The sequence below is a fragment of the Lithobates pipiens genome, unplaced genomic scaffold (assembly GCF_037356315.1).
Source record: "Lithobates pipiens isolate NorthernLeopardFrog02 unplaced genomic scaffold, aLitPip1_a1.2 Scaffold_27, whole genome shotgun sequence".
Lineage (NCBI taxonomy): Eukaryota > Metazoa > Chordata > Amphibia > Anura > Ranidae > Lithobates > Lithobates pipiens.
In genome coordinates this window covers 104,672,468-104,692,389 of record NW_027507788.1, presented here as the reverse complement: position 1 = coordinate 104,692,389, position 19,922 = coordinate 104,672,468, and the positions used below count along the sequence as shown (strand labels likewise).

The 19,922-nt window shown below is 45.1% G+C and overlaps 1 protein-coding gene across 1 annotated transcript; it reads right to left on the bottom strand.

The window, feature by feature from the left end:
- Window positions 1-741: 741 nt before the first annotated feature.
- Window positions 742-18,136, bottom strand: LOC143934040 (uncharacterized). The gene is made up of 2 exons (XM_077457293.1): window positions 17,769-18,136; window positions 742-4,574 (listed from the first exon to the last, which is right to left on the bottom strand). Exon 2 carries the CDS (start codon window positions 4,526-4,528, stop codon window positions 2,399-2,401), a length of 2,130 nt encoding a protein of 709 aa, XP_077313419.1. The 5' UTR covers window positions 4,529-4,574; window positions 17,769-18,136; the 3' UTR covers window positions 742-2,398.
- Between the last annotated feature and the right edge of the window lie 1,786 nt (window positions 18,137-19,922).

The following is a 19,922-nucleotide window of genomic DNA, read 5'->3' as shown; positions in this document are numbered from 1 at the left end:
TTTGTTCATTTAGTTTTGTTGTACATTTTCTGTTTTAAAAGGCATATTGCTTTCTACTTTGACGCTTTGATGTCTCCCTTAGTCAACCAGTAAGCTTCCCTTTAACAACCCTCCCATTTGATTTGTACTAATGAAAACCATCATTAACACCTAAACAGAAGAAAAAAAAAAAAACAAGGTTACAGTGGGCTAAAGTAAAAGCAATCATGGACTGTGGATGACTGGTTGAAAACAATATTCAATGATGAATCAGGAATCTGCATTGGGCAGCGTGAGGATGCTGGAATTTTTGGTGCCGTTTCACTGAAAATGTATGAAGACGACTACCTAAGGAAAACATACAAATTTCCACAATCATTGATATGGGGGAAGATGACAGTCATTAGATCTTCCAGAAATGAAAAAGTTTATATTGAGATTTTGGACACGTTCCTTATTCCATCAACTGAAGGGCTCTTTGGCGATTACATGTTTCAGGATGTAATCTGATGCAGATGTTGGTTTTAGAACTGCAAAAGTACATAGCAATGCCATAAGAATTTCCTCAGAATTTAGCGATTCCATGTTTTTTTCCTTTGCTTGATCTGCAACAGTTGCAACTGGCTGAGTGGTGATTTTATACTTTTTGCTAGCGATTGTAGATTGCAAAAAACCTATCCTTTATGGCATTGAAAATTTTGAAGTCTTCATGGCAATCAAATACAGGCTATACAGCAAATAAACATCCTGGCAACTTGAATCTTTAGATCCTAGTATAAAAAAGGTTTTATTTCATACAGTTTATAATGTTAAAATATTTTTGTGAAAATAAATAGGCATGCAATAACGGTGTTTTCAACAAAAAAAATTAATTATGTCAGAAGAAACCAAAAATTATGGCATTTTATTGGAAATGTTTCCACTAGGAAGTGGGGTGGGGGGGGGCCATATCCAGCAGCAGGGTTCTCCCACAATCAGGTGAACTGAACCCAAAGAAGTCAGCAATTCATTACACAGTCAAAAGACAAAAGCCACTGACTGCATTGGATTTATGAAATGCTGGATCCCCAAGTCCAGTTTCCACAAGGTCAGTGTTCTCACAATCAGTTTTTTTTTTTTTTGACAAACCGAGACAGTTCACCAGGAAACATTTACTAAAGTTGGTCAGTCTAAAAGGGTCAGTGTTATGGTATTACAGGGAAGGGGGAAAAACCCTATTGCACACCCCTATAAGTTATAAATAATGCATGCACTGTCACAACAGCACAGGTTGGGCTGCTTCATACACCTATATATATATTTTTTAAACTGTACCACTTTCGCATTATTAAGATTTAATAAACTACAGAACCCATAGTTACTCTTGATCAAGGGCATATGCTAAACCAAATTAAAATTTTGTACAGAAACTACATAAGCCATTGCATTCGATTTACCAACTGTTTGGCCCCTGTACACTAATAAGGACTTTATTTTGCTTACAATAAAGAAATGTAGAGCTACCCTTGAGGCATAAACATCAATTTCAATTAATTATTTTTGTTTCTACTAAACAAAGTGATAGTATTTTCAACAATGGGTGAAGACGACCCATTTACCTAGACCCCCCCACACCCAAGAAGTAAAAAAAAAAATAAAATAAAAAAAACCCACACATCCAAAACATTTGCAGCGGTGCTAGTTTTTCTAACACTTTATGTGAAACTTTGGTTGACTAAAAACATTAGAAAAAACAAACAAACAAACAAACATACTTCTAGCATTCATGTGGAATACTGCATACAGCTTCTGTAGATGGGTAAGGCATCTGTTAGCAATGACTGTTTAATGATGTACTGCAAACATCTGTAAGATTCTTTCAAATAGAGCTATTCTAAATTTAAAACTGAATAGGGTCCAAACATTGGTTTCATCGATTTTATAACGTAAAGTTTTCAAATGGAATTGGAACAAGATGGAGAAAAAATAAAAAATGTGGAATAAAATGACCATTTTCCAAAACTCTGTATCTCATCTACATGTTTGGTGCATGCATATACGTCACACCAAAATTTGACTTTGATTAAAAACGTATTCACATCTCAAAAGAGGTTTCACTATCTATAAAGAAAAGCTCCTCAACTGAATGCTGTGCAAATGCTTTACCTTTACACAAGCATAAGATTTTCAGGTCATATTCATCATACCAGTTACAGAAAATCTAAAACTAATATCCATACTTCGAAAATAATTTATGGGAAAGCTTGGTTAAAAGGCATAACAATTTCCTACTGTTACAATGACATGAAGCTTAGTGTAGCTGTTAAAGCTATTATCATTTCCATAAGAAAATTATCTAATGTGCTACAATAGTTCATAATACAGCACTGTCTGATTTATACATTTTGTATAACAGTAAGTGTGTAAACAGGTTACGGTCTCACTCCTGGACATGATGAACAGATTTCATATGCCGCTTTACTCTACGCTTTTCCTGAAAGCTCTTTCCACAGAGTGGACAGTTGTGAGGGCGTTCTCCTGTGTGAACTCGCTTATGCTTAGAAAAGTTGGAAGAATTATTAAACCTTTTATAGCATATGTCACACTGAAAAGGCTTTTCACCGGTGTGGATGCGTTGATGGCTAGACAGGGCCGATGACTGTGTGAAACCCTTACCACAAACTTGGCACACAAAAGGTCGTTCCCCTGTGTGGACCCGCAAATGTTCCTTTAAATCTGTAGCCCTTTTAAACCGTTTATCACATACAAAACAAATGTATGGTTTGGGATCCATCTCCAAAAACTGCAAGTCATCTTGGTCGTCGAGAGAGTCATCAATCTGGGAATCCCAACACTGCATGGATCTTTCAAAAAACATTTCATCGGATTCTGCTAGGTCTGCAACACTGCAAATACCAGCTTTTAAATCATGAGCTTTTCTTACATTCGATGTAGGGTCCTCAACACAGGTCATTTCCTCTTCTAGAGAGGGAGGATACTCTAATTTTACATCTGCTGGATTGATGAGACCTGGATTCTGGCACTGAAATAAACTTTTGGCAGGAACAACATTATCCTCATAATTATCATCATCGTCAGTAGCGCTATCATCTGATATTTCCACGTATATCTCGTGTTCTTTTGAACCATGTTGCACTTTTTCAACTTTAAATGAAGTAGTGTTATATCCATACTCTACAGCCTTTGTCAGTTTTGGCTGGATGCATTTTTCCAAATTATCTTTACATGCATTTCCTTTGGCTTCAGCATCATTATTCGAGACTGAGCTGTCTGAATCTAAAACTACATCATCCTCAATAAGCACCACCTCTTTTGTCTTTGTTTCTGTCATTTTGGAAAATGCTGCCTCTTTGTCTTTCATGGTGCTAGACATTCCGGCACACGACAATGGCAAAACATCCACACCTAATACTTTGTTTCCATTCACTTCAATGGGGTCTTTTTCCAGTACGACCTTGCAGTCGTCGTCATCCAGCATCATTTTGGGTAATGTTCTTGGATGGTGGTTATTACTCAAGCTGTTGCTGCACAGGATGGCACCAATGCTCTTTGGAAAGGCCATACCATTTTGACTTTGAAGTGGCTGCTTTTCAGGAGACAAGCCATTTTCTACTTTAACCTTTGCAAGGATGTCCTTCATGGAATGGGTACGCTGGTGCTTTTTAAAATTGGAAGAATTGTTAAAGGTTTTGCCACATACATTACAGTGAAATGGCCGTTCCCCAGTGTGTATGCGCATATGCCCTGTTAACACTGAAGACTGAGTGAAACACTTCTGACATATTCTACAACGGTAAGGTCTTTCCCCAGTGTGGACACGCTCATGGTCTTTTAAATCAGAAGTACGCTTAAACGCTTTATCACAGTATGTACAAGCATAGGGCTTTTCATTCAGGAGTAGACCACCTGCTTGCATTTGTTGAGCTAAATCTAGTGTTTCACCATGAAGACGTCTATGTTTTATAAAATTAGAAGCATCTTTAAAGAGTCTTCCACATACTTCGCACTTGTATGGCTTTTCCATTGTATGAGTACGTTTATGAGCCAATAAGGAGGAAGATTGCGTAAAGGCTTTGGCACATAACTCACACTTATAAGGTCGTTCACCTGTGTGGGCATTATAATGATCTTTCAGGTTGGAAGAGCTCTGAAACTTCTGACCGCACAGCTGGCATTCAAAGCGACTGCTGCCATTATGCAGCTGTTCATGGAACATCAGCTCTGAAACATAAGGAAATGTTTCAGAACAAATACTACATTTGAGTTCCATACTAGACACCGGCTGCTCCTGATAATATTCAAGGTCATTAATCTCTTCTTTGACTGTTAATGTTGGGTTATCCGACCCTTCTAACTTTTGCAAGCTTCCGATTTTCATTGCCATTCCATCGTGAAGGCTTTGTACAGAAGTACTCATCACCATTTGGCAATTGAATGGTGAAGGCTTTGAGCAAATTTCAGTATTTGTAGAACATGACTTCACCTTCACACCGTCCTCACTCTCCAATCTGTTGAAGAGTTCTACCTGTGTAGCAGAGTGATTATTCATAGTGCTCCTGCTCGGAAATTGATCTCTCTCCCCAACATGAAATACCCTAAAACAGAAGTAAAAAATAATAACATTAAACAAAGGGAACTCAAAAGCATACACCAATATAGTTTGTAGGTTTCTTCTATTGTGTCCCTGCACAACTAAAGATTGAAATTAAACAGAGTTGTTATAATCTTATGCTAGCTTCTCAATCCTCCATATGATCTAAAAGTAGAAAGGCTCAAAATAACCGATTCAGTAATAGGTTCCAGTTAAACAATGCATGACAAACTGGCGGTTTATGGGCCACATGTGGCCTTCTCTTTCCTTTTCTGGAGCCCTCAGTGGTTTGAAGTAGGGCTGATCTAATCAATTTATAAAAATAGTAATTGATTATGAAATTAATCGGCCATTAACAAAGGGGTTAAAAAAAAAACAGCCCTTTATAGTACAAAGAGCAAATAATCACTACTGTAAATATTAGTCACATTAAAAAAAATGAACCCCTTACAGTAGTGATTATCTGCTTTTTTTGTACTAAAAATTGGCTAATTTTAGTTTTTTTAACCCCATTATGTTACTAAACATCTTAGGCCTGGCTCACACCTATATGTTTTTGGTGCTTTTTGCAGAAACGCACTACAGTTCATTTACATGGTTCCCTTTGGGACACGGTCACATCTATGCCTTTTTCAGTGTATTTGGAAAGGGTCAGGGACTTTTTTTAAACACAAAAAACTGTGCTTTTTTTTTGTTTAATGAAGAAGCTGCAGAAAAGCATGTAATGCGTTTTTGTAGCCATTTGTTTTTTTTTTAAAATATGCCCAACAAATTAGTCAAAAAAATAATAAATACGTGAAACGCAACAAAATCACGTGCGCAAAAATCAAAACGCACAGCAAAAAACTGATCAAAAGCAAACTGAATAGGTGTGTTCAGTACACCGTATGCTGGCCACACAGATCAAATTTTCAGATGAGAATATTCATACAAAAAATAAACAATCCTTGTACAGTTGCTGAAAGAATGTTGTTTGAAATTTTCACTTGCTTTTAAACATTCTGTTTTTAAAATGAATAATTTCTGAACAAAAACCCACATACACTGTCTGAAAATTCCTGACCAAGAAGTTCTCTATTATTTCTAAAAAAAATTCCTGGTCACTGTGGTTGAAAACTAACGTCGACATGGCTCCTCTAACGATTAGAAGAAAAAAATAATAATAAAATAAAAAATAAAAAAATGTAATTTTAAGAACATTCGTTCGATTTATTTTTTGAAGGAAGATATTGTTTTTGTAAGGCCAGCATAAATTTAATTTATTACAGTTCGTAAAATCAGCAAAACAGTTTAACTCCCCCCCCCCCCCTTTAAAAAAATAAATAAATAAATGGATCTCCGAGTCTGATGATATTTACCATATTCACCCTCTAATAATATAAACAGTATATCTCTTCTGTCTGCTATTCTCAGAGTGCATTAGATAGTTTACTCCCTAACTATATAGTTGGTTATTTATATTTACCACTGCATAGAGATATTTAAGAATAAAATTGCCTTTTTTTTTAAACTTTACATATTAACTAAAATTATACACCACTTTATTTTTTTTTATTTAAGGTTATTAACCTAAACAATAAATCGCCCAATTAATCGATTATGAAAATAATTGTCAGTTGCAGCCCTAGATTGAAGGCAAAAAAAAGGGGGGGGGGGGAGATAAATATGTACCCTCCAATGTTTTTCAGTTGCCAAGCTGTACTTCCTTGTATCATTTTGCAGCCAAATACTTCAGCCCCTCCATATCCTGGAAAAATTGTGTTGATTGCAATGTTTACTATAGGGTCACATTTTAAAGCCCAATCTTTTTTTCTGAAATTAAAGCGACAATGTTTATTTATTTAATTTTTTTTTTTTTTATACTTGCCTGTTGAGCAGTCCCTTTCCTGCTTTTCTGGGGTCCCCTACTGGCACTCCTGGCTCCTCCTCCCTTTTGAGTGCTCCCATAGGAAGCCGCTTGCTATGGGGGCACTCTCGCAGACTTGATCCTAAGCCAGGCTGTGTGCATCTGTAAACACATACAACAATGCCTTAGGCTGCTGCCTCCAAGTCTTGTGAGGACAGCAAAAGAGCAATGCTGCTGCTCTCAGGCACAGCGCTGGATCAAGACAGGACTCTGGTAAGTATTTGGAGGGGGGGAGAAGAGACGAGCATGGAAGGGGAAGAAGAAAGCTCCCTTTGTGTGACATACAAATAATTGACAGTGCTTCTTTCCTATTTCAAGCTGACCATGCTTGCGAGGCATGAGAATACATCCACCCCAGTGTGGTCAGTTTGCATCTCTGCATTCTACTTGGGAGCACAGGTTGCCTGTATACCAATGGTTAGACTTCACTGCGAAGATCAGTGTCCTGCTGTTTCTCTGCCTCCTGCTGACATATCCCCTTGCCCAGCCTTCAGTAAATTTCTGCACTTTACACTGGACAGTCTGTGCTGCATTCAAGCTGCTGCAGCAACAACATGCCTCCGACCATCACAAGGAGTCTCTCCCCCCAACTCCAAGCCCCTTATGCAGCTGAGAACAGAGGGCATCCTTTTTTTTTTTTTTTTTTTTAATAAAAGTATTTGGAAACTAAAACATGCACACAAACAATTAAGATTTTTAACTGAATTAGTTATTTTACAAGGTAACATATCCCCTAAAATGGTAACTATAATGAGATTACTCCCCCCACCCCCCATTATATATGTGCAATCTTTATTTTACAAATATTTTATAACAGGGAAAATCAGGATCTTCTAAAGACAACATGAACCAGTACTTGTGTGTCTGGTTGAAGAAGGGAGAATGAGTTAACGCACGACCGCATTCACTTCTGTAAGATTCATGGCTTAGCTTTTGCGCCCTTTAACCACTTCAGCCCCAAAAGATCTGGCTGCTCAATGACCAGGCCAATTTTTTTGCGATACGGCACTGCATCGCTTAACTGACAATTGCATGTTTGTGCAACGTTGTATCCAAACAAAATTTACCTCCTCCCCCCCCCCCCACAAATAGAGCTTTCTTTTGGTGGTATTTGATCACCTCTGCATTTTTTTTTTTGCGCTATAAACAATAAGAGTAACGGTACGGTGGTGGCTCGATGGCTCGAACGTGGCAGTTTGCCTGGAGGCAGCCATGATTGGTCCCCTTATGGAACTGAGCAGTCTGGTGCATTGTGGGTCCTCACGTCGCCCTGCCCTGTCATGCCCCACCAGAATCACGATACAGATTTGGGAGGTGGCTAGGAAGCACTTTATACCCCCGAATAGGTGGTCCCCCGCTGTCCCTTGTGGGGAAACCCGTTACTTCCCCACTTCAGGACAGTCCTGGACCCACAGTTGTGGGCCAGATATGGTGTTAAGATTTTGGGGGGGATGTAGTTTCCAATGTGACCCTTGTCCCTTTCAGGGAATTGGCGGAGAGGCATGGTATGCCTGGGAGCATGGCCTTTAGGTACTGGCAGCTGAGGCATGCCTTTGGGGCACAGTTTCGGGAACCGCCGATTCTTGGGGTGGATGCGATGGAGGGCCTGCTAGATCAGGAGTCCCTAGTGAAACCCCTGCATTATACTCAGCGCTGATCAGTAGGGAGTATCCTAGATTAGAAGCATTATGGGACAAGTGGAGAGGGGACATCCCAACTTTAGATAGGGAGGCCTGGGAAGACTGCTTCGAGAGGAATATCAGGGTTTTGATATCCTCTAAAGATAGGTTAATACAGACTAAATGTCTACAGAGTGCACTTCACGCCTCAGAGACTGCAGAGTCTATCCGAACAGATCCCCAAATTGCCCCTAGATGTCGCTCCTCTGAAGGTTAGTTTTTACATATGTTCTGGGCGTGCCCGCGCATATCGCAGTATTGGTCTGCGGTTATGGAATGCATTAATGAACGTCTTCAGTTGAGCATCCCACTGACAGCAGAGCTGGCGCTGTTAGCTATCCACAATGACGAACAGAGGCCCAGATACACCAAAATGCTGATCTCGCTATTGCTTTTCTACGCAAAAAAACTAATTCTCATTAACTGGACCTCGCCTCTCCCGCCTACAAGAAGAGCTTGGGAAAAGGCCATTGAGGAAGTGTTGCCAATGTATAAACTAACCTATGCCAGTAGGGGGTTGCCCCCAGAAATTTACACGAGTGTGGCAACCTTGGGTAGGCTCGATGGATTGACTAGATGTAGGTCCTTCTTTGCTCTGTTCCCCCAGGCATCGGGAGGTGGAGGCTGGGGAGGATACGCTGGCTGCCCTTCTCCCTCTCTCCCCTTCTCCCCCCCCCCCCCTGCCTCCCACCCTCTCCTATCTCCCACCCTCCCCCCTTTGTCCCCCTCTTTCCCTCTCCCCTCCCTCCCCGTTGCCCCCCCCCCCCTTCCCCTCTCTCTCTTTTTGTCCTCCATTTGAGGTGGGTAGACCCTGTTGTAGCACGATGGATGAATCTCTGGCAGTTTATTCTGTTTATGTACATTGTTTTGTATTTGTTATACGGAACTTTGCTATGCAATACTTGTCAATTGTACTATCTCTTTCTAATAAAGACTAACCTTTTTGTTTAAAATAAATAAGAGTGACAGACAGACAATTTGAAAAAAAACAAAAAAACAAAAAAAAAAAACTTTGCTATAATATCCCAAATGATTTTTTCTATATATTTATTTTTAATCGGGACTGCGATATTGCGGTGTACAAACTGGACACTTGACACATTTTTGGAACCACTGACAATCATGCAGCGATCAGTGCTATAAAAATGCACGGATTAGTCACTGGCAGGGAAGGTTAACCGTGTTCCCTAGTGTGTGTTCTAACTGGGGAGAAAAAGCGAACCAACGTACAGGGATGTAGTTTCACCCAGGGGAGTGAACCTGCCACAGTACAACTGCAGTGTCTGGTCGGGAAGAAGTTAACTAGTTTATCACTTTAGACGTGTCTGGTACGTCCACAGTATAAAACAAACTCACAGCTGCTAGGTTGTTTTACCTTTTATCTGCAGGCTCCAAGCTTTAATATAAAAGTGATCTAGGCAGCTGTCGAGCCACCTGATCACTTTCACATAACTGGCACATACTGCCCAGAGCATGGGCAATTTACTGAAAACTGAACTTATCACTTTACACCAATTTCTGTTTCTCCTCCTTTTATTTTATAGTTAATAGCCAATCTCTGTATGTCATTATCTTTTTGCATTTTTAGCTTTGTACATGTTTCTATGCACTGCTTGCAGCAAATATTAAATATAAAAAATAAATACATTCATTCGAATCAAAGAACTTGCTAGAGTCAGCAACTCCTAGATAGACTGTTGCATACTGTTGCTAGTGCCTGAACGCCTGGTTGTGTGTTCACTGCTAATCTGTGTAAGACTGCATTTTGTAGTTGCGCCCTTGTGTTCTTTGTACTGCGGCAATTGGCTGACCAAATGAGACAGACAATTTGACGGCATGCAGATTAGTGTCAGTATATGAAAATACTGTACTCAACAAAGGCAGATTGGTGGGTATGGTTGCTTAGTAGACTAGTTCGCTGACAAACTGCACGACATTGTGAATAGTGTGATGCGTTTGTGGGCAGTGAGAAAACTGATCACAAAAGGATGCTAGCATGCAGGATCTCAGAAACTCAGGGGAAATCACCAAGCTGCTACACAACCCTCATGGCCGGTGTGCATTGTGTTTAGCGCATTGCATTTTTTACATGCACACTACCATTGAACTCTATTAGAATGCACATTTTGATGCTGCATCTTTGAGGTTTTCATCAAAATACACATTATAATAGCGGTCAATGGTACTGCACCTAGAATCAGGTCTAAAACATGCATAAAAAGCTTCAGTCGGAACTTATATGCATGTCTGGTGGGACTGTGAGAGGATCCGCCCCTTCTGGACACAGGTTTTTGAATGTTATAATCTCTTAGCTGATATTCCGGTTCCCATCTCTCCGAAAATTGCATTACTCTCTATGCTGCCCGGGTCTATTAAATCACAGAGACAAAGATTGCTCCTTTCTTTATGTCCTCTGCTAGACAGCTGATACCTGCTTATTGGAAGACGATGACCACTCCCCCATTGTCACGGTGGGTGTCGATTATGATTGACACCATGAGAATGGAGGAGATGTTGGCACTGGACAATGACACTTACGCCAAATTTATTTCTCAATGGTCGATCTGGCTCCGCTTCTCTTCCTCTGACATCTTAATGAACCAAATCTTGAACACATAAGGACACTGTGGGCTCTTTCTTACCTACCCCCCCTATTCCTTCCCCCTCCCCTCGCTATTTAGCTTTCCCCTCTACCGCCTTGCTCCTCTTCACTTTGCTCCTCTCTCTTTCTATCTTTTTTATGTCATTGTTTAAATATTGCCTCATGTAGTAACCCATGAGTATTTCTCACTACTGTGGCCTCGTGGATCGGTGAGCAGGCCGTCTTCTCTACTCTCCAAGCTTCCCGTCAGGGACCGGCTGTGGCCGATAGTCATTAGCCGGCCTCTCGTAATTGTACTCCTGTAACTGTTCCTGCTTGCATTTGCCTCATGATGGTTACTGTTTTATTGTTTTTACTTGAAATGTTTCAATAAAAATATTTTCAATACTAAAAAATGCATAAAGACGTGACGCACCAAAAACAACCCTTGGAGTACACCAGATTGTAGGATTGTGCATCTCCCCGTGTCCAGCCAGCTTGGCATAATTCTGGCAAGTCTTCCTCTAGTGGTGGCACTGCAGGATGTGATAACTAACCACTTCCCACCCTATAGCCAAAAGACGGCTACAGCACGGGCCCCTGCAGCACAGATCTGTGATCGCCATTTCCTTTGGACACAGGTCGAGGTAAAGTGCCAATCAGAGTTCATTACCATGTGACCAGCTGTGTCCAATCACAGTGTAAAAAGGATTTGCTGGTTATCGGCAGTGCTCGCTTCACGCTGAGAGCATGTAAGGAGAGCTGATAACCGGCAAATCCACACAGATAATCCGGGCACTGATCATCAGTGTCCTAATTACAAGTGCTGCCAATCTGTGCCCATCAGGGATGCAGAAAAATTACTTTAGAAAAATGTCAGTTTTGCATGACCACACAATGGTCATGCAAAGCATGACAGTGCTGAAAATTAGCCTGGGCAGGAAGGGGGGGGTGCCCTGTAGGCAAGTGGTTAATGCGCGATTTTCAGCCGCTACCCAGGTCCAGATTGGAGTCTCATGATAATCTACTACAAGAATTTTACACTACCCTAAGAGCCGGTTCACACAGGGGCGACTCAGATCCAACTTCAGGTCGCCCCTAGTCGCCTTAAGTCTCGCTACATGTAAAAATCAATGTAAGTGAATGAGAGCCGTCTTAATGCACACTACTGAAGTCGCTCCGACTTCAGAAAAGGTTCCTGTACTACTTCTATCCGACTTGTAGGCAACTGGTACCCATTGATTTCAACGGAGGTTGCCTCCAAGTCGGATCTCCGTCTATAGGGAGGCGACTCACGGAATTATCAGCTCTCAAAAGGGAACGCCACGCCAAATGTATTTAAAAAAATGTGTCGGGGGTTCCCCCTCCGAGAGCATACCAGGCTCTTAGGTCTGGTATAGATTTTAAGGGGAACCCCCTACACCGAAAAAAACGGCGTGCCCCCCCCCCCCCCCCCAGATCCATACCAGACCCTTACCCAAGCACACTACCCAGCCGGCCAGCAAAGGGGGTGGGGACGAGCGAGTGCCCCCCCTCTTGAGCTGTACCAGGCCGCGTGCCCTCAACATGGGGGGTGCCCCCCCCACCCACCCACAAAGCACCTTGTCCCCATGTTGATGAGGACAAGGACCTCTTCCCGACAACCCTGGCCGTTGGGGTCTGCGGGCTTATCAGAATCCGTGAGCCCCCTTTAATAAGGCGGCCCCCGGATCCCGGCCCCTCACCCTATGTGAATGAGTATGGGGTACAATGTACCCCTACCCATTCAAATGTGAGAAAAAAAAAGTAAAAAAACACAACACACAAGGGTTAAAATAGTTTATTGCACAGCTCCGAGGGTCTTCTTCTGTCTTGGGGGGGGGGGGGGGGGGTCTTCTCGCCGGTCACAATGACAGAACACGTGGCATGCGGCAACTTATATAGGGAAATCACCGGATGATGTCCCCGCCCATTATGATGTCACAGTCCCAGAAGATGCTGGGACTGCAACATCATAATGGGTGGGGACATCATCCGGTGAGGTCCCTATATAAGTTGCCGCACACCGCATGTCCTGTCATAGTGACCGGAGACAGCGACAAAGCAACATCTCCTGAAGAGAAGAAGAACAGAAGACGGCGACAGAAGACCGGGCCACCGCTTGTAAAAGAGCTAGAAGAAGGCGTGGTGGCACGGCAAGAGGAACCGAAGACAAGACAGCCAAAGTCGGAAGAAGAGGGCGGAGGCGAAGAAGAAAGCCGGGCTCCTCCGCTAGTAAAAGAGCTAGCAGAAGATAGCAGAGGAGTCCGGCGAGAAAACCCCCCCCAAGACAGAAGAAGACCCCCGGAGCTGTGCAATAAACTATTTTAACCCTTGTGTGTTGCGTTTTACATTTTTTTTTCACAGGTGAATGGGTAGGGGTACATTGTACCCCATACTCATTCACATAGGGTGGGGGGGGCCGGGATCCGGGGGCCCCCTTATTAAAGGGGGCTCACAGATTCCGATAAGCCCGCAGACCCCAACAACCAACGGCCAGGGTTGTCGGTAAGAGGTCCTTGTTCTCATCAACATGGGAACAAGGTGCTTTGGGGTGGGGGGGGGCACGCGGCCCCCCCTTCCTCAAGGCACCCCCCCATGTTGAGGGCACACGGCCTGGTACGGCTCAGGAGGGGGGGTGCCGCTCGCTCGTCCCCACCCCCTTTCCTGGCCGGCTGGGTAGCGTGCTCGGATAAGGGTCTGGTATGGATCTGGGGGGACCCCCATGCAGTTTTTTTGGCGTAGGGGGTTCCCCTTAAAATCCATACCAGACCTAAGGGCCTGGAATGCTCTCGGAGGGGGAACCCACACCGTTTTATTTTTTTTGTTTTTTTAATTTGGCATGGAATTCCCCCTTGAGAGCTCATTCTCTGATTGGCCATGGTAAAAGTCACCTGGCGCGACTTAAAGTCGTGTTGTAAGTTGCCCCAAGTCGTGTTTAAGTCGTGTCCAAGTTGCCTCCAAAAGTCGTGTTGCCCCTGTGTGAACCGGCTCTAAATCACATCTGAGATGTGCATCTTGTTGAACTGAATATTAAACACTTACACTAACGCTGGCCATACATGGACAGAATTTCAGCCATTTGCAGACTGAATGATTATTCATCGGTCGAAAGCAAATTGGCCACTGACTGACAGAATAAACTAGTTTCCATGATCAGCGATTGTTGAACAACAATAAAAATAAAAATTCTATGGACATATTTAATTGTGCTTATTGAGGGGACAATTACCCTACCTAGTCTGGCGGCATTTTAGCCCCAGCCAAACCACTATGGTAAATCACATAATATGTATGAGTATGGAGTTGTGCAAGGATTGAACTACCTATATTAAGTGCTCCTCAGCACCAAACTTCCTTGCAATCATTCAAGAAAAAAATCTCTGCATAGTTAGCTCAAACTGTTAACAGGATAAGAAAGGCCAAGTCACAGCTTGAACTTGTTTCTACAATACACCAAACAAAAACAAGTTTCTTGAGAGCCGGTTCACACAGGGGCAACATGACTTCTAGTGTGACTTTGGGAGGCAACTTGGACATGAGTATGAATCACAATGCAACACGGGGCAACTTACAAACGCGACTTTAAGGCGCCCCCAGGCCAGGCGACTTTGGTCATGGCCAATCACAGAATAATCAGCTCTAAAGGGGGAACTCCACGCTAAATTTTAAATAAAAAAACAGCATGGGTTCCCCCCTCCAAGAGCATACCAGGCCCTTAGGTCTCATATGGATTTCAAGGGGAACCCCCTAGCCTGGCCGGACAGGAAAGGGGGCGGGGATGAGCGAGCCCCCCCCCAGGACCGTACCAGGCCGCATGCCCTCAACATGGGGGGGGGGGGGGGGTGTGCCCCACCCTATATGAATGAGTATGGGTCAAAAAAAAAAAAAAAAAAAAAAAAACACCACACAGGTTTTTAACATAATTAGGCAGCTCCGGGAGTCTTCTTCCAACTTCTACACTCTCTTCGGCCTCTTCTCCCACTCTCCGGTTCTTCTGCCGGCTCCTCCGCTATCTTCTTTCAGCTCTTTTGCTAGCTGTGGCCTGGTCTTCTGCGTCTTCTTCCCTGTTCTCTTTCTGCGATGTTGACACAATGCTCTCTCCCGCTGTAATGCTGTGTGTGATGTGCGCAAAGACTTATATAGGCATTGGACGTATAGGCTTATATAGGCACGGGACGTGGTCACTGGGTGATGTCACAGTCCCGGGGCATGCTAGCGGGCCACCACTAGCAAAAGTGCTGAAAGAAGATAGTGGAGGAGTCAGCAGAAAAACCGGAGAGAGAAGGGGCCAGACACAGTGGAGAAGTCGGAAGAAGACGCCTGGAGCTGCCTAATAAATTACTTTAAAAACCTGTGTAGTCTTTTTTTATTGACACTTTTTCCCTCAGGTAAATAGGTACGGATGTACCCCATAGTCACATGGGTTTGGGGGGCCAGGATCTGTAGGCTCCCTTATTAAAAGGGGGCTCCCGGATTCCAATAAGTCCCCCGCCCGCAGACCCCGACAACCAACAGCCAGAGTCGTCAGGAAGAGGCCCTTGTCCTCATCAACATGGGCATAAGGTGCTTTGGGGTGGGGGGGCCGCAGGGCACCCCCTTTGCCCAAAGCACCCACCCCCCCATGTTGAGGGCATGTGGCCTGGTACGGTTCAGTTCAGCTTTCCTGGCCGGCTGGGCTGCGTGCTCGCATAGGGGTCTGGTATGGATTTTGGGGGGACCCCCATGCCATTTGTCCGGCGTAGGGGTTACCCTTAAAATCCATATCAGACCTAAGGGCCTGGTTTGCCCTTGGAGGGGAACCCATGCCAGTTTTTATTATTGGAGAGGCGACACTGTTGCGGCACTATAGATGGAGATCTGACTTGAAGGCGACTTTCACAGAAATCAATGGGTACAAATTGAATTGAAGTAGTACAGGAACCTTTTCTGAAGTCGGAGCGACTGCAGTAGTGTACATTAAGACGGCTCCATTCACTTCCATTGATTTTCTCAACCGGGCAACTTGAAGTTGGATCCCAGGTTGCCCCTGTGTGAACTGGCTCTGGGGACTAGTTCACGTTGTGTGTGCAGAGACAATTTTCTGCCCCCGATTTCCACAGGGGTACATAGAAATATTCTGTGTGTCCTGTTGGCAACACAGCAGAGAAGTGCCGAATAATGTAGCATGTCTGCATTTTTTTTCTGCACATCACCTGAACTCGTCACTCGGCTCCACTGTGGTGCATAAAAATTAATGACATGCCACTTGGTGGCATTTAAATAAAGAAAAAAAAAATGAAAAAAAATAAACTTGCACTATAAAAATGTAAGGCATCGCCCCTCAGTGCCATTCAAGACAGATGTTTCAATGTGTGGGCCACTGTGAAAGAGTACAAAGAATAGGACCTACAAGTAGACTATCACCATTCCAGTCTAAACTATTATGCCAACTGGATTTAATACAGCATCTCTCAATTCTTATTTCCCACTCCAGGACACACCATGCATGTTCTGCTGACTCCAACTATAGGAGCTGCAGTGCTCCTAGACATCAAAAACCATACAAGCAGTTCCTGGGGTAACATGTACTCCACAGGTCCAGCCAGATGCTTTGTACATCAGTGGCCTTCCCCACCCCTCTATGCCCACCTCCTGCCACACTGCCCCTCCCTGCCACACCACCCCTCCCTATGCACTGCTCATAGTACAGCACGTCTCCCAAACCACACAGCCCATGCACATTTCCTGCAACACTGCATGTTTTCTGCTTCTTCGACACAAGCCACACTGGCAACGTGCTGCGCCCCCCCCCCCCCCCGAAACACACACACACACACACACACACACACACACACACACACACACACACACACACTGCTTTTTCTGTTATGACCTATGCACTGCTCCCACAAACTAAGCCCCGTAGGCTACTGTTTTTGCAATGAGCCATGCACTGCTCCCACCCCCCCCCCCCTGCTTCCACCCCCCAAAATACACCGCACCCACCTACCATGCCCACCATCCCCCCAAAATGCACCTCTCCCACCTACCATCCCCTCAAAATGCACCTCTCCCACCTACCATGCCCGCCATCCCCCCAAAATGCACCTCTCCCACCTTCCATGCCCGCCATCCCCCCAAAATGCACCTCTCCCACCTACCATCCCCCAAAATGCACCTCTCCCACCTACCATGCCCGCCATCCCCCCAAAATGCACCTTTCCCACCTACCATGCCCGCCATCCCCCCAAAATGCACCTTTCCCACCTACCATGCCCGCCATCCCCCAAAATGCACCGCTCCCACCTTCCATGCCTTCTCCCCCAAAATGCACCGCTCCCACCTTCTTCCATGCCCTCTCCCCCAAAATGCACCGCTCCCCCCTTCCATGCCCTCTCCCCCAAAATGCACCGCTCCCACCTTCTTCCATGCCCTCTCCCCCAAAATGCACCGCTCCCCCCCCTTCCATGCCCTCTCCCCCAAAATGCACCACTCCCCCCCCTTCCATGCCCTGCCCCCCCCTTCCATGCCCTGCTCCCCCCCCCTTCCATGCCCTCTCTCCCCCATGCACTGCTCCCCCCTTCCATGCCCTGCTCCCCCCCTTCCATGCCCTCTCTCCCCCATGCACTGCTCCCCCTTCCATGCCCTCTCTCCTCCATGCACTGCTCCCCCCCTTCCATGCCCTCTCTCCCCCATGCACTGCTCCCCCCCATGCACTGCTCCCCCCCTTCCATGCCCTCTCTCCCCCATGCACTGCTCCCCCCCCTTCCATGCCCTCTCTCCCCCATGCACTGCTCCCCCCTTCCATGCTGCCCCCTCTCCCCGGTGCGCCCCACACGTCCCCGGGTCGGTGCCCCCCCATGCACAGCACACCCCTCATAGCTCTCAGCTATGTCCCCGGCCCCTCCATCCTCCTCCGCACATGTCCGGCCTAGAGCCCCGTGTCCAGTCATTGTTGTCCCCGGGCTCTCTTTGTCCCCCAGCGCCGTGCCCGGGCTTTCCCGCTCCCCCGCCTTGCCCGGAACACTTTACCTTCCCCCGCCGCACAGAACACCGAGGCCGGGCCGCCCCCTCCGGTCCAGTCCGCTCCGGCAAACTTTCAGCCAACTGAAGTACACCTCGCTTCTAGCAGCTCAGCCATCTTTAGCTCCTTCCCATCCCCCATAGCGCCTCATTCCAGCGGCCTTATCATCCCTTTAAGTGGAGAGCCTTAAAGGGGATGGCGGGGGCTTTGTTATCTGCAGACAGGAACTCCTCCCGGCCGTCCTTAAAGAGGCCGCTCACATTCCTCCAGCGACAGATGGTCCTTGAGGGAGATAGACGACTCCCACTCAGCACGCCGGGCCCGAGACAAAGGCCTGTGCTCAGTCCACACACATAGGGACGCATTCTTCCCGGTCCATTTCCTGCCAAAGGACAGGGAGGCGGAAACCCTGATAGGAAGTTTAAGTGGAAGTGAAGTGATCTCAGTTCTCCCCTATAGATAACATGGGGCAATAAATAGTACCTCCACTCCACCAACCACCTGTCTGCAGCCAAAGCTCCCTGCTTCTCTGCAGCCAAAGCTCCCTGCTTCTCTCTGGCCTCAGAGGTCCAGGCCCCATTCACACCTTTCATGAAACACATGAAAAACAAACAATTGCAGTGCCATTAATTCCAAACACAGCCAGGAAACCCGCTTTGCCACCCAAAAAACATGATGTGAAAAAAACATTGCTCACCACCTGAAATAGGGCAGCCTATTCAGGTGAATGGGCTGCTGTAAGCTGTTGCACAGTAAATGTGACAAAAAAAGCACAAAAAAAATGCGTTAGCATGATACACAGATGGTAATAGTGCCTGGGCCCCATTCACACCTAGCGTAGCTGCAACACGCATTTTTGCACCCTTGCTTTGGCAAGTTTTTCACACAGTGGCATTTCAATGGGGTGCCTACACACAACAAGCTCGCCACAGTAGCTCATGGAGCATTTTTCCGTGTTCTGGATTGTGCATTTTTACCACAATTGTTGCATATTTTTGCACTCAGCTAAAGTAAACACGCATTTGTTTCCTGCATTTGGAGTGCCAATAACAATTAATGACATCAAAAGCATGACACTTGTTTTTCACACATTCTGGAAATGCACATTTCTGGACTCATTCCCAGAATTAGGGATGAGCCGAACACCCCTTGGTTTGTGTCAGAACACGTGAACAGACCGAAAGTTTGCACGAAGATTCGAACACCGTTAAAGTCTATGGGACCCAAATGTGAAAAATCAAAAGAGCGAATTTTATTGTCCTAAAAAGGGTTTGGGGACCCGGGGGCATGTATCAATGCAAAAAAAAGTTTTAAAAACTGACGTTTTTTTCAGGAGAAGTGATTTTAATATTGCTTAAAGTGAAATATTCCTTTAAATATCATACCTGGGGGGTGACTATAGTATGCCTGTAATATGGCACGTGTTTCCAGTGTTTAGAACAATCCCTGCACAAAATGAAATTTCTAAAGGAATAAAAGTAATTTAAAACTGCTTGAGGCTTTAAAGCGGTTGTATAGTCTTTTTTTTTTACTTTTACCTAGAGGTAAGCCTATAATAAGGCTAACCTGTAGGTACAAAAAATATCTCCTAAACCTGTATGGTTTAGGAGATATTCCCCTCACAATGAGCTGCTGACTGCAGCGGCACATGCACACGGGATTCTCGGCTGGAAGCCCGGCAGATGCCGGACCCTGCCGGAAAGAAGTCTCCCGCACGCATGCGCGGGAGTGACGATATTGCTGCTCCGGCCACTCACAACGCCAGAGCCACGATATCTGGAAGACACGCTGAGGGAACATGTCAGCTCCCTCGACGTGTATTGGGTGAAAGGTTGGGGCCTCGTTCTCAGGTAAGTATTTCATAATGAGCTAGTATGTAATGTCGGGTCCCGGCAATATGGATGAAAATCAGTGCAACAAACGGCATGGGTACTTCCCCCCCCCCCCCTCCCAGCAAATTACTAGGCCCTTTGGGTCTTGTATGGACATTAAGGGAAACACCACACCCAAATTAAAAAAATAAATGGTGTGGGGCCCCCAGGCCCTATATACTCCATACAGCAGTATACAGGCGGTCCATACAAGACAGGGACTGTAGGTTTGTTCTTAACCACTGGGCACTTAAACCCCTTTAATAACCAGACCAATTTTCAGCTTTCGGT

Bases quoted from the DNA above. Each gene is read 5' to 3' on its own strand.
- LOC143934040 (XM_077457293.1), bottom strand. From the start codon at position 4,528: ATGAATAATCACTCTGCTACACAGGTAGAACTCTTCAACAGATTGGAG.